Raw genomic sequence first — 15,377 nt, 5'->3', positions numbered from 1 at the left:
CAGCCATGGGCAACTAAGGAGTGGCTCCGTAAGAAGCATCTCAAGGTCCTGGAGTGTCCTAGCCAGTCTCCAGACCTGAACCCAATAGAAATCTTTGGAGGGAGCTGAAAGTCCGTATTGCCCAGCGACAGCCCGAAACCTGAAGGATCTGGAGAAGATCTGTAGGGAGGAGTGGGCCAAAATCCCTGCTGCAGTGTGTGCAAACCTAGTCAAGAACTACAGGAAACGTATGATCTCTGTAATTGCAAACAAAGGTTTCTGTACCAAATATTAAGTTCTGCTTTTCTGATGTCAAATACTTATGTCATGCAATAAAATGCAAATTAATTACTTAAAAATCATACAATGTGATTTTCTGGATTTTTGTTTTAGATTCCGTCTCTCATAGTTGAAGTGTACCTATGATAATAATTACAGACCTCTACATGCTTTGTAAGTAGGAAAACCTGCAAAATCGGCAGTGTATCATACTTGTTTCTCCCCACTGTATATATATATATATATTATATATATATATATATATATATATTACATACATACATACACACACACACACACACACATATATACAGTTGAAGTCGGAAGTTTACATACACCTTAACCTGAGTTTAAATGTATTTGGCTTTCACAATTCCTGACATTTAATCCTAGTTGAAAATTCCTGTCTTAGATCAGTTTGATCACCAATTTTTTTAAGAATGAAATGTCAGAATAATAGTAGAGGGAATTATTTATTTCAGCTTTTATTTCTTTCATCACATTCCCAGTGGGTCAGAAGTTTACATACACTCAATTAGTATTTGGTAGCATTGCCTTTAAATTGTTTAACTTCGGTCAAACGTTTCGGGTAGCCTTCTACAAGCTTCCCACAATAAGTTGGGTAATTTGGCCCCTTCCTCGTGACAGTGCTGGTGTAACTGAGTCAGGTTTGTAGGCCTCCTTGCTCGCACACGCTTTTTCAGTTCTGCCCGCAGATTTTCTATAGGATTGAGGTCAGGGCAAGCCTCCCCTTTTTCCTCCAAACATAATGATGGTCATTATGGCCAAAACAGTTCTATTTTTGTTTCATCAGACCTGAGGACATTTCTCCAAAAAGTACGATCTTTGTCCCCATGTGCAGTTGCAAACCGTAGTCTGGCTTTTTTATATGGCGGTTTTGGAGCAGTGGCCTCTTCCTTGCTGAGCGGCCTTTCATGTTATGTCGAAATAGGACTCGTTTTACTGTGGATATAGATACTTTTGTACCGGTTTCCTCCAGCATCTTCACAAGGTTCATTGCTGTTGTTCTGGGATTGTGTTTATACTTGCGTACTATTTTTTGTACAGATGAACGTGGTACCTTCAGACGTTTGGAAATTGCTCCCAAAAATGAACCAGACATGTGGAGGTCAATTTTTTTTTCTGAGGTCTTGGCTGATTTCTTTTGATGTCAAGCAAAGAGGCACTGAGTTTGAAGGTAGGCCTTGAAATACATGAAATACAACAATTGTTGGAAAAATGACTTGTGTCATGCACAGCGTAGATGTCCTAACAGACTTGCAAAAACTATAGTTTGTTAACAAGAAATTTGTGGAGTAGCTGAAAAACAAGTTTTAATGGCTCCAACCTAAGTGTATGTAAACTTCCGACTTCAACTGTATGTATGTTAATATAGAATCAGATCTCAGTCTCTCTTGGTCTCACCTCAGACTCCTCTTATCAGGGTCGTAGCTCTCAGGCAGAAGTGAGGCCAGGCTGTGGAAGATGATCACACTAGCGATGGCTTCCTGCTCGGGGTCGTCAGGACCTCTATGGCGTCTCTTCCTGTTGGACGTGTGGTTCCTCAGGAAGGGTTCTGGGAAGGTGTCCAGGTGGCGGTGTCCTTTGGTCTCCAAGGGTGGCTCAAAGACGGAGTCGGGGAGGGTGACGGCAGTCTCCTGGTCCTGAGGCCTCAGTCCTCTCAGAGACTGGTAGCGAGGGAGCTTGGCTCCGGGAAAGTTCATCTTCTGGAGGCGATCTATTGAGATGACTGTGGAGAAAACACACAACACAGGAAGGGTAGGTTAGACAAACCACAACAAAGAGATAAATGTTTAGACGTTCAGTTAATCCTTCAACGCTCATGGAAGAATAATGAACACATATATTCCAGCTGATAAACATTCTACATTATACTGTGCATATCTCTAACTTATTTTGCAGTAAGCGATCATCATCACTCCCATGTTTCTACAATGGCATACCACAGAAGACCACCCTCACCTATGTGTGGAGTGACGATGGTGAAGGGGCTGAGGTAGGTCTTTCTCATGTTCTGTGCCAGGGTGTTGGCGTACTCCTCATACTGGCGCAGCAGGGCCGCCGTGCCCCCCTCCGTCTGCTGGATCAGCTCCCAGTGTGGCCGTGTGCCCGGGGACAGGATGGCACTGCCCACCCGCACCAGGTTCTGATAGAGGGAGTAAGGCAGGGGGTCAGAGAGACAGACTGGCATAGGGTGGTATTGGGCAAATGTCAGAGTTGATCTGAGATTTATGTTGTACTGTGTCATGTGGTAATACGCAGTGCATTCAACTGTTGTGCGCTGCCATGTGTTGCCCTATCCTGTGCTGCATGGTGGTGTGTTACACTGTGCAGCATTGTGCTGTGGTGTGTATTATTGTGTTACCTCAGTGAATAGGACGTCCTGTGTGGCGGTCAGGCTGAAGCCCTGCTGGTGGCTCTCGTACTTCAGAAGGCTCTGGGTGAGGCGGTAGGCCACCTTTACGTCACTGCCGTAGTATTCCACCGTGTGCAGCGTGGCATTGGCCAACATGGCTGCAGTCTGCTGGACACGCCCAGAGTCCAGGAGAGACATGTTATGCGCCAACTTCTCCGACTGGGCCAGGGAGGGGGAGAACATTCTTAAAGCACCATTTTACACTTTTGATGATATACAGTGGGGAGAACAAGTATTTGATACACTGACGATTTTGCAGGTTTTCCTACTTACAAAGCATGTAGAGGTCTGTCATTTTTATCATAGGTACACTTCAACTGTGAGAGAAGGAATCTAAAACAAAAATCCAGAAAATCACATTGTATGATTTTTAAGTAATTAATTTGCATTTTATTGCATGCATAAGTATTTGATACATCAGAAAAGCAGAACTTAATATTTGGTACAGAAACCTTAGTTTGCAATTACAGAGATCATACGTTTCCTGTAGTTCTTGACAGGTTTGCACACACTGCAGCAGGGATTTTGGCCCACTCCTCCATACAGACCATCTCCAGATCCTTCAGGTTTCGGGGCTGTCGCTGGGCAATACGGACTTTCAGCTCCCTCCAAAGATGTTCTATTGGGTTCAGGTCTGGAGACTGGCTAGGCCACTCCAGAACCTTGAGATGCTTCTTACGGAGCCACTCCTTAGTTGCCCTGGCTGTGTGTTTCGGGTCGTTGTCATGCTGGAAGACCCGCCACGACCCATCTTCAATGCTCTTACTGAGGGAAGGAGGTTGTTGGTCAAGATCTCGCGATACATGGCCCCATCCATCCTCTCCTCAATACGGTGCAGTCGTCCTGTCCCTTTGCAGAAAAGCATCCCAAAGAATGATGTTTCCACCTCCATGCTTCACGGTTGGGATGGTGTTCTTGGGGTTGTACTCATCCTTCTTCTTCCTCCAAACACGGCGAGTGGAGTTTAGACCAAAAAGCTCAATTTTTGTCTCATCAGACCACATGACCTTCTCCCATTCCTCCTCTGGATCATCCGGATGGTCATTGGCAAACTTCAGACGGGCCTGGACATGCGCTGGCTTGAGCAGGGGGACCTTGCGTGCGCTGCAGGATTTTAATCCATGACGGCGTAGTGTGTTACTAATGGTTTTCTTTGAGACTGTGGTCCCAGCTCTCTTCAGGTCATTGACCAGGTCCTGCCGTGTAGTTCTGGGCTGATCCCTCACATTCCTCATGATCATTGATGCCCCACGAGGTGAGATCTTGCATGGAGCCCCAGACCGAGGGTGATTGACCGTCATCTTGAACTTCTTCCATTTTCTAATAATTGTGCCAACAGTTGTTGCCTTCTCACCAAGCTGCTTGCCTATTGTCCTGTAGCCCATCCCAGCCTTGTACAGGTCTACAATTTATCCCTGATGTCCTTACACAGCTCTCTGGTCTTGGCCATTGTGGAGAGGTTGGAGTCTGTTTGATTGAGTGTGTGGACAGGTGTCTTTTATACAGGTAACGAGTTCAAACAGGTGCAGTTAATACAGGTAATGAGTGGAGAACAGGAGGGCTTCTTAAAGAAACTAACAGGTCTGTGAGAGCCGGAATTCTTAACTGGTTGGTAGGTGATCAAATACTTATGTCATGCAATAAAATGCAAATTAATTACTTAAAAATCATACAATGTGATTTTCTGGATTTTTGTTTTAGATTCTGTCTCTCACAGTTGAAGTGTACCTATGATAAAAATGACAGACCTCTACATGCTTTGTAAGTAGGAAAACCTGCAAAATTGTCAGTGTATCAAATACTTGTTCTCCCCACTGTATATATACACGGTTGAAGTCAGAAGTTTACATACACCTTAGCCAAATACATTTAAACTCAGTTGTTCACAATTCCTGACATTTAATCCTCGTAAAAATTCCCTGTTTTAGGTCAGTTAGGATCACCACTTTATTTTAAGAATGTGAAATGGCAGAATAATAGAGAGAATTATTTATTTCAGCTTTTATTTCTTTCATCACATTCCCAGTGGGTCAGAAGTTTACATACACTCAATTAGTATTTGGTAGCATTGCCTTTAAATTGTTTAACTTGGGTCAAACGTTTCGGGTAGCCTTCCACAGGCTTCCCACAATATGTTGGGTGAATTTTGGCCCATTTCTCCTGACGGAGCTGGTGTAACTGAGTCAGGTTTGTAGGCGTTCTTCGGCTTGCAAGCCTCCCCCTTTTTCCTCCAAACATAACGATGGTCAATATGGCCAAACAGTTCTATTTTTGTTTCATCAGACCAGAGGAAAAAAGTACGATCTTTGTCCCCATGTGCAGTTGCAAACCGTAGTCTGGCTTTTTTATGGCGGTTTTAGAGCAGTGGGCTCTTTCCTTGCTGAGCGGCCTTTCATGTTATGTCGAAATAGGACTCGTTTTACTGTGGATATAGATACTTTTGTACCTGTTTCCTCCAGCATCTTCACAAGGTTCATTGCTGTTGTTCTGGGATTGTGTTTATACTTGCGTACTATTCTTTGTACAGATGAACGTGGTACCTTCAGGCGTTTGGAAATTGCTCCCAAAGATGAACCAGACTTGTGGAGGTCTACATTTTTTTTCTGAGGTCTTGGCTGATTTCTTTTGATTTTCCCATGATGTCAAGCAAAGAGGCACTGAGTTTTAAGGTAGGCCTTGAAATACATCCACAGGTACACCTCCAATTGACTCAAATGATGTCAATTAGCCTATCAGAAGCTTCTAAAGCCATGACATCATTTTCTGGAATTTTCCAAGCTGTTTAAAGGCACAGTCAACTTAGTGTATGTAAACTTCTGACCCACTGGAATTGTAATACAGTTTATTATAAGTGAAATAATCTGTGTGTAAACAATTGTTGGAACAATTACTTGTGTCATGCACAAAGTAGATGTCCTAACCGATTTGCTAAAACTATAGTTTGTTAACAGGAAATTAGTGGAATGGTTGAAAAACTAGTTTTATTGCCTCCAACCTAAGTGTATGTAAACTTCCGACTTCAAGTGTAGCTCTCACAAGAGATCTCAGGGATCTGTGCTCTCAAGGTTGACCAAATAGGTCAGTAACAGTCGTGCTGTATTGGCCTCCTTCCCTGATCAACATAAAGCCAAGCAGATAAAGGAACTGGATCTCGACAGAGAAAAGTTACCTTTCGAGCGCTTGGTATCCAATGGAATATTGAGAGTGACCTATTCACCTACCGAGTCATGATCAAGGGCTGACCAGCAACCAGAAGAGGTATCCTCTCAACTGTAAGCTCAGTCTACGATCCACTAGGTTTCCTTGCTCCCTTTATTCTGAAGGACAAGCAGATCCTCCGAGAGCTCTGCAAGATCAAGTGTGGATGGGATGAGCCCATTCCAGAGGAACTCTGTAAACCATGGCAAAGATGGCTCTCAGAGTTGGATCAGCTTTCCAGATTCCAGGTGCATAGATGCATGAAGCTTGAAAACTTTGGTCCAGTTAAAACTACTCAGATGCATCACTTCTGTGACGCAAGTGAACAAGTCTACGGAACTGCAAGCTACTTGAGGCTCACAGGCGAAGAAGAAAAGGTTCACATTGCATTTGTGCTGGGTCCAGAGTGATGCCAATTAACAGGATGACAATCCCCAGGCTGGAACTCTCAGCATCAACACTAGCTGTGCGAGTAGATAGGATGCTCAGAATGGAGCTTCAGATTCAACTACAAGACTCGACTTTCTGGACAGACAGCCAGTCTGTACTGAAATATAACAACAACAAGACTACACGATTCCATACCTTTGTAGCAAGCCGAGTCTCTGTGATTCGTGATCTGTCAAGAGGAGAGCAGTGGAGATACATCAATACAAAACAGAACCCAGCTGACGATGCCTCACGTGGCCTGAACATTGAGACCTTTCTGGATTCAAGATGGCTGGCAGGACCAGAGTTTTTGGAGAAACCAGAAACACAATGGCCAAAGAATCCACAGCTGGGCTCTATCCCTCAGGACGACCCCGAGGTAAGGAAGGATGTAACTATAAATAGTGTGAGCGTTACAGAGGAGAGTCCAACTAGCAAGCTGATCGAGCACTATTCAACATGGAACAGCCTCAAGACGTCCGTTGCTTGGATGCTGAAGCTAAGAGGACTGCTGCTCCGACTTAAAACAAAAATGTATTTCACCTTTATTTAACCAGGTAGGCCAGTTGAGAACAAGTTCTCATTTACAACTGCGACCTGGCCAAGATAAAGCAAAGCAGTGCGACACAAACAACACAGAGTTACACATGGAATAAACAAATGTACGGTCAATAACACAATAGGATAAATAAAATAAAGTCTATATACAGTGTGTGCAAATGGCGTGAAGAGGAAAGGCAATAAATAGGCCATAGTAGCGAAGTAATTACAATTTAGCAAATTAACACTGGAGTGATAGATGTGCAAGTAGACATACTGGTGTGCAAAAGAGCAAAAAAGTACATAAAAAATATGGGGATGTGGTAGGTAGATTGGATGGGCTATTTACAGATGGGCTGTGTACAGCTGCAGCGATCGGTTAGCTGATCAGATAGCTGATGTTTAAAATTAGTGAGGGTCAAGCCAGAACAGAATGTTTCGAAATTACCCCCTCTACCCAGCTCAAGCTGCCTGTCAAGACACAAAGCCTCACTGCGGAGGACATGTAGGTAGCTGAGAAAGCAATTATCTGCTACGAGCAGAAGCAGCACCTGAAGATAAAGGGAGACAATGTGCTAAAGAAATCGGTAAGATGGACCCAATCATGGATAAAGGCCTGCTGAGAGTAGGAGGACAGATAAGTAAAGGATCCATGCCTATGGAGCTGAATAACCCCATGATACTGACAAAAGATTCCCACATCTCCAAACTGATGCTATGACAGATTCATGAGCAGGTTGGTCATTGTGGGAGGGGCCATATGCTGTCCAGACTTAGCCAACGCTTTTGGATGCCCTGTGGCAATTCATAGGCAAGAAAGATCATCAAGAGCTGTGTCTTCTGTAGGCGCATACAGGCCAAAGCTGGAGAACAAAAGATGGCTGACCTTCCACAGGACCGTGTGACCCCTGACCTGCCACCCTTTACCCATGTGGGTATGGACTACTTTGGGCCTACACAGGTCAAGCGAGGCCGCTCTTTTGTGAAGCGATGGCGTGTGATTTTTACCTGCCTTGTTTGTCGTGCCATCCATCTAGATCTTCCTAGCTACTTAGACACAGCTTCCTGCATTAACACTTGCGTAGATCTATCTGTCGAAGAGGCACGTGTCTAGTATCAGGACTGATAACGGTACACACTTTGTGGTTGCACAAAGGGAGCTAGCAGAGGCTTGAAAGGAACTGGATCACAAGAAGATCCAGAACACATTACTGAACGTTGGAGTAAAATGGTCGTTCAATCCTCCCTCAGGAGCCCACCATGGAGGAGTATGGGAAAGGCTGATTTGGCTAGTGAAGAAGATTCTAGCATCAATCCTCTAAGAACAAGCACCGGATGACGAGGCTTTGCAAACAGCTCTGTGCGAGGTCAAAGCAATCATAAATGACAGGCCATTAACAACGATGACCAACGACCCCAACGACCTATAGCCTCTCACTCCTAACCACCTGCTTCTACTAAGGGCAAAACCCGTCATGCCCCCCGGGCTATTCCAGAGAGGAGACCTGTACCCCAGGAGAAGGTGGAGGCAAGTGCAGTACATTGCTGATCTCTTCTGGAAGAGGTGGGTTAGGGAATATCTCCCATTGAAGCAGGAAAGGAGCAAGGTTAATAACCCTAGGAGAAAATTCACTCCTGGAGACCTGGTCGTCATCATGGATGAGACAGCTCCAAGAAACTCATGGTTAATGGGACGCGTGGTGAAGGCCCTGCCAGGGACTAAAAACCTAGTCCGGAGCGTCTTAGTTAATACAAAGATTAGCATTTTAGTCAGGCCCATCACCAAGCTCTGTCTGCTCATTGAGGCAGACTAAGCCTATGAAAAAAGCCTGATGTTGAGCTCCAACCTCCATCTTTAGGTGACATGCAACCCAAGATGTCGTGGTCATGAACTATGGATTCTTAACCGACATGCACCCACATACAACCATACATCTAAGTCTATACAAGACCTTAGACAATTATGAATTACGATTACACTCTGATGCAGTATATTTTTTTTAATTATGGCCTCCACTTGAAATATTTTAGGTAATTGATTATGCATTTTCTGCATTTTACAATTAGGGGCCGGAATGTTAGAGCCAAATAGCCAATTTGTATTTAATAACCAGAGCATTACTAGTTGAAATATTAGTGTGAAGCCATTATTAGAGATGAATACCCCCTTTGCGGCCTGTGCGGTGGCTACAGGAGGAGGAAAGGTTATTTGAGGGAGGAAGTCGGGCCTACGAGGAGGAGTCTTGGTTAGACGGGGGAGCAGTATAGTTTTTTGACCGCACTTGCTCGCATGATATCTTGAATTTACTGCACACAATAGACTTAATTTATTGCTCTTGTAAGTTATTAGAATTAGAGGAATTATCAGGAACATTTAAGTTTTCCCATCTTTTATATTAGAAAGTCTAAGTTTCATATGCTTGAACGAACAAGCATCCTTTTGTTTGTAAACTTGCAATCTGAAGTGCCACACTGCCATCATCTCTACAGATGTGCAGTAAAGCCTGCGGTGAGTGTGTCTGAAATAGCCCCTGACCAGGGCAGTGGTCATATTTATTGGATGGAATAGAGAAAATATGCCATTACATTAAGCGTTTGAGCCAATCAGTTGTGTTGTGACAAGGTAGGGGTGGTATACAGAAGATGGCCCTATTTGGTAAAAGACCAAGTCCATATTATGGCAAGAACAGCTCAAATAAGCAAAGAGAAACGACAGACCATCCTTACTTTAAGAGATGAAGGTCAGTCAATTCCCGAAAATTTCAAGAACTTTGAAAGTTTCTTCAAGTGCAGTCGCAAAAACCATCAAGCGCTATGATGAAACTGGCTTTCATGAGGACCGCCACAGGAAAGGAAGACCCAGAGTCACCTCTGCTGCAGAGGATAAGTTCATTAGAGTTACTAGCCTCAGAAATTGCAGCCCAAATAAATGCTTCACAGAATTCAAGTAACAGACACATCTCAACATCAACTGTTCAGAGGAGACTGCGTGAATCAGACCTTCATGGTCGAATTGCTGCACAGAAACCACTACTAAAGGACACCAATAAGAAGAAGAGACTTGCTTGGGCCAATGAGTCCAAAAAATGTGAGTAGGTGAACAGATGATGTCCGCATGTATGGTTCCCATCGTGAAGCATTGAGGAGGTGGTGTGATGGTGTTTTGCTGGTGACACTGTCTGTGATTTATTTACAATTCTGGTTGAGAGAATGCCAAGAGCGTGCAAAGCTGTCATCAAGGCAAAGGGTGGCTAATTCGAAGAATTTCAAATATAAAATATATTTTGATTTGTTTAACACTTTTTTGGTTACTACATGACTCTATGTGTTATTTCATAGTTTTGATGTCTTCACTATTATTCTACAATGTAGAAAATAGTAAAAATAAAGAAAAACCCTTGAATGAGTAGGTGTGTCCAAACGTTTGACTGCTACTGTATGCATGTACACCATCGTTCAAAAGTTTGGGGTCACTTAGAAATGTCCATGTTTTTTAAGAAAAGCAAATTCTTTGTCCATTAAAATACACACACACACACACACACACACACACACACACACACACACACACACACACACACACACACACACACACACACACACACACCTGTCTCTTATACACATCTAGATGTGTATAAGAGACAGCACACACACACACACACACACACACACACACACACACACACTAAAAGAGACCTTGGTCTCAATGGTGAAGCCCTGTTGAAATAAAAGTAAAATAAAAGGCCCCAACTCTGCTATATTATAGCAATAAAATCAGTTCATCATTCAACTTAATAGCATATGTCACTGAAGTGAATTGATCCATATAAATGTGAGCTAGCTGTAGAGGAGCTGTACACACCAGGGCCTTGAGTTTGGTGAAGGTGACAGAGGTACAGTTGAAGAGGTTGGGGGGCAGCCATCCCTTGTGTTCATCACAGTGGCGGATAGCTGTGCCTGAGAGAGAAAGAGAGAAGGAGGGAATGTGCATGAGGAGAGTTTCTAAGGAGAGTTTCAGCCATTCCATTATATAATGGTAATTATTATATATGCTATATAGTATACTGTATTAGCTAAGCCACAGAGTCATCATACCGATAGATCCCTTGGGACAGGAGACGGCTGCAGGGAGACCAAACTTAGTCCTAGGCCACCAGATCCCAGCCTCTATCACCTGGGGACAACTGTCATAGATCACTGAGATAGGGGGATAGAAAGAGAGAGGGAGAGAAAGAAGGAGAGAAGGAAAGCTGATTCAATTAATTGTCCAGGTGTAACTGTATGTATGACAGATAATTAATTATTAAAGCTGCAATATGTAACTTTTTAGGCGACCCGACCAAATTCACATAGAAATGTGAGTTATAGATCTGTCATTCTCATTGAAAGCAAGTTTGTTTGTGCACTATTTCTATGCTTCCCGTTCTATGCTTCCTGTGTCTTTTACTTTCAGTTTTGTACACCATATTAAAAGGAGCTGAAAATAATATATTTTTGGTTATTGAAAATATTTTTCACAGCAGTTTAGACGGTACAATGATTTTCTACACTTGTTTTGTCAGATAACTGAAATTAGGCAAACTATTAGAATTTCAGCAACCAGGAAATGGCGGAGCGATTTATGCATATTGCACCTTTAATGTTCACTTCGCACAAAAAAAACTTTTAAAAGGCCTTCTATAACCATTAATTTACTAAATTAGTGAACTAAATGAATCAGTCTGGGCTACAAATACATTTCAACCATGATGCAGTTTTCTGAAGCATGTGATGTATGGTAATGCTGACCTTCACAGCCATTGGGCGACACCTCAGCAAATGGGTTGTCACAGCGGTCACACTGGCGCCCAATGACCCCTGGTTTACACTGGCACTGGCCGCTCTCTCTCTCACACGCCCGCGAGAAGGAGCCCACTGGGTAACACTCACACAGCAGACACGCCTCGCTGCCCTCTGGACGGTAGTGGTTATCCTGAGAAGAGGGAGTGGGATAGAGAGAGAGATGGATGGGGAGGGAACAGAAAAGGGAGGGAGGTAGGGATGAAAGTACATTTTCCCTGTCAATGAAATACCAGCCCACAGTGCAGTTTCACCCATCGCCCCTGTCCACTTCAAACATCCTGACATTGAGACTCAGTAGTTAGCTGGCTGACCTTGCAGCGGCACTCCCCGCTGGTCTTGTTGCAGTCAGCATCGAAGCCCCTGTCTGTCTGACAGTCACAGGGACCACAGGTCTTATGTCCCCACCAACCCCTGGGACACGGCAGGTCAGTCCTAAGGAGGGACACATACAGTCAGGAACACGGACCACAGATACACTCTGATAGTTTTCTTTATAGTGATATGGACCAAAAAGATCCTACTTACTTTCTCTCGCAGTACTGCCCAAAGTGGTTGCTGGGACAGTCACAAGTGTAGCCACGGAAGGAGCTAGCCTTCCTGGTGCAAGCTGATTGGTGCTCACAGGGGTTTAGTGCACATATGTCTATGCAGTTATCGCCATAGTAACCTGACAGGTAAACAACACAATAGAAATTCTTAAGTTATGCTTGGGAGGGATCAACATAAGGCAATATGGTTGTATTATATCGTTGTAAAATTTTATTATGAGGATGAAGATAATGATGACAATGAAGAGGATGATGATGGTTGGCAGACTGACCAGTGAGGCAGGTACAGGAGTGGCTGTCCCAGTCATCTCTGCAGTAGCTGTTGGAGGGGCAGAGGTTAGAGACACAGGGGTCTGGTACGCTGCAGCCCTGCTCCATGTTCACCCTCCTGGCCTGAGACATGCTGAGAGACACCGAGCTGGAGGAGGTCTCCCCCACAAGCAGACCCTAAGGAACACACACACAGCAGGCAGAACACACTCAGACACATGGACAGACAATACAGTGTGTGTGTGTGTGTGTGTGTGTGTGTGTGTGTGTGTGTGTGTGTGTGAGAGCGAGAGAGAGAGAATGAGTGATAAGAAGAGAACTGACCTGGACACAACCGCGGAAGCCATGCTGTATTTTCCCATCAGCCCCAATGATGCCCCCGACACTCAGAGTCTTGACCTTCGCCCCCTTCAGCTTATTATCCACTTCCATACTGGCCTGGATATGTAGATCAGATCACACACATTAGATACATTCATATACACTCTGCTGACTTGTTGTCTATATACTGGCCTATGTACATAACACATGCTAACTGCCCTGAATACATACATACAGCATTTCAATTAAATGTAATTAAAATACAGAAGCTACAGTTTGTCTTCTAACAGTGTCTCACCGTGTAGAGTCCATGGTCGAAGGAGAGCACAGCCTTGTGTCTGGGCGCGCCCCCCGGGACACCCTTCAGCTCCAGCTGTAGATGGTGCCAGTCTCCGTCGTTCACCGTCACCTCCTCTACCCGGGACAGGGTGGAGTCCTCCCCTCTCTGCAGGCCCATCACCACACTGCCCTCCCGCAGCTAGAGAGAGAGAATGAGAGTGGGAGGGAGGGAGACAAGAGGAGAGAGAGGTGGAAGGGGATGGGAAGAGAGAGGTGAGGGAAAGGGTGGGAGGGAGAAGGGGATGGGAAGAAAGGTGAGAGAATGCAGGAGAGAGAGAGAACTTCTTTAGTATACATATGTAACAGATGTGAAATGGCTAGCTAGTTAGCGGTGGTGCGCGCTAATAGCCTTTCAATCGGTGACGTCACTTGCTCTGAGACCTTGAAGTAGTGGTTCCCCTTGCTCTGCAAGGGCCGCGACCTTTGTGGAGCGATGGGTAACGATGCTTCGTGGGTGTCAGTTGTTGATGTGTGCAGAGGGTCCCTGGTTCGCGCCCGGGTCGGGGCGAGGGGACGGACTAAAGTTAAACTGTTACATTGATGCTGTTGACCTGGATCACTGGTTGCTGCGGAAAAGGAGGAGGTCGAAAGGGGGGTGAGTGTAACGGATGTGAAATGGCTAGCTAGTTAGCGGTGGTGCGCGCTAATAGCCTTTCAATCGGTGACGTCACTTGCTCTGAGACCTTGAAGTAGTGGTTCCCCTTGCTCTGCAAGGGCCACAGCTTTTGTGGAGCGATGGGTAACGATGCTTCGTGGGTGACTGTTGTTGATGTGTGCAGAGGGTCCCTGGTTCGCGCGAGGGGACGGACGAAAGTTATACTGGTACACATACATCACATGCTCAGTCAGTAAGCTTTTCTTCTCCTCCTCATCAGACAATCTATGGTAATACTGTTGTAAAATATGTGCCCTGTTTTAAAATACACCAACTTTAAAATAGCTGCTGGACGGTTATGACTTCAAAAGAGGTACCTGACTAGACAAACACAACAGCTGCAATCTGAAAGGCCTGAAATGGCAGCTCTCAGATCTCAAGATAAAGCGTTTGTTATTTGATGGTGTTGAGACAGCCTGCCAACTATTTAAAGTCATGGTGCTGCCCGGACAGCCAACAGGTGGAGCTTTACACCAACTAACCTACAGTCACTCAAGTTAAGTTTTAATGTCACATGCACAAGTACAGTGAAATGCCTTTCTTGCAAGCTCTAAACCAACAACACAGTAATCAATCAAGCACTAAAATTAAGACGAGGTAGAACAAAAACACAAGAAATAAGAAACAAGAACACGAGGAAAGTAAGAAGCTTACAGGGTCAGTTCCAATACCATATTTACAATGTACAGGGATCCTGAAGTGATAGAGGTAGATATGTACAGCAGTAAAGTGACTAGGCATCAGGACATATGATAAACAGAGTAGCAGCAGCGTAAATGAAGATTGTATGTGAGTGTGTGTGTGTGTGCGTGTGAGAAGAGTCACTAGAAATGTGTGTGTGTGTGTGTGTGTGTGTGTGTTGGAGTGTCAGTGTGCGTGATTGTGTAGAGTTCTGTGACTGTGCAAAAAATATATATACAGTGGGGAGAACAAGTATTTGATACAGTGCCGATTTTGCAGGTTGTCCTACTTACAAAGCATGTAGAGGTCTGTCATTTTTATCATATGTACACTTCAACTGTGAGAGACGGAATCTAAAACAAACATCCAGATAATCACATTGTATGATTTTTAAGTAATTAATTTGCATTTTATTGCATGACATAAGTATTTGATACATCAAAAAAGCAGAACTTAATATTTGGTACAGAAACCTTTGTTTGCAATTACAGAGATCATACGTTTCCTGTAGTTCTTGACCAGGTTTGCACACACTGCAGCAGGGATTTTGGCCCACTCCTCCATATAGACCTTCTCCAGATCCTTCATGTTTCGGGGCTGTCGCTGGGCAATACGGACTTTTAGCTCCCTCCAAAGATTTTCTATTGGGTTCAGGTCCGGAGACTGGCTAGGCCACTCCAGGACCTTGAGATGCTTCTTACTCACTCCTTAGTTGCCCTGGCTGTGTGTTTCGGGTCGTTGTCATGTTGGAAGACCTAGCCACGACCCATCTTCAATGCTCTTACTGAGGGAAGGAGGTTGTTGGCCAAGATCTCGCGATACATGGCCCCATCCATCCTCCCCTCAATACGGTGCAGTC

The 15,377-nt window shown here is 44.4% G+C and overlaps 1 protein-coding gene across 1 annotated transcript in view; it reads right to left on the bottom strand.

Annotated features, from left to right (window-relative positions):
* Positions 1-15,377, bottom strand: part of LOC111970591 (cadherin EGF LAG seven-pass G-type receptor 2-like) — a 109,089-nt gene that overhangs the window by 19,583 nt on the left and 74,129 nt on the right. Inside the window, exons 9-19 of the mRNA XM_023997405.2 lie at positions 13,142-13,321; positions 12,847-12,960; positions 12,525-12,699; positions 12,230-12,371; positions 12,016-12,136; positions 11,651-11,834; positions 10,958-11,059; positions 10,725-10,819; positions 2,645-2,854; positions 2,242-2,425; positions 1,684-2,008 (exon numbers count right to left, since the gene is read on the bottom strand). Coding sequence (XP_023853173.1) covers positions 1,684-2,008; positions 2,242-2,425; positions 2,645-2,854; positions 10,725-10,819; positions 10,958-11,059; positions 11,651-11,834; positions 12,016-12,136; positions 12,230-12,371; positions 12,525-12,699; positions 12,847-12,960; positions 13,142-13,321 — 1,832 coding nt within the window. The remainder of the gene's footprint in view (positions 1-1,683; positions 2,009-2,241; positions 2,426-2,644; positions 2,855-10,724; positions 10,820-10,957; positions 11,060-11,650; positions 11,835-12,015; positions 12,137-12,229; positions 12,372-12,524; positions 12,700-12,846; positions 12,961-13,141; positions 13,322-15,377) is intronic.

This window comes from Salvelinus sp. IW2-2015, linkage group LG11 (assembly GCF_002910315.2).
Source record: "Salvelinus sp. IW2-2015 linkage group LG11, ASM291031v2, whole genome shotgun sequence".
NCBI lineage: Eukaryota > Metazoa > Chordata > Actinopteri > Salmoniformes > Salmonidae > Salvelinus > Salvelinus sp. IW2-2015.
The sequence above is the reverse complement of the archived record's forward strand: the minus strand, read 5'-3'. Positions and strand labels throughout refer to the sequence as shown.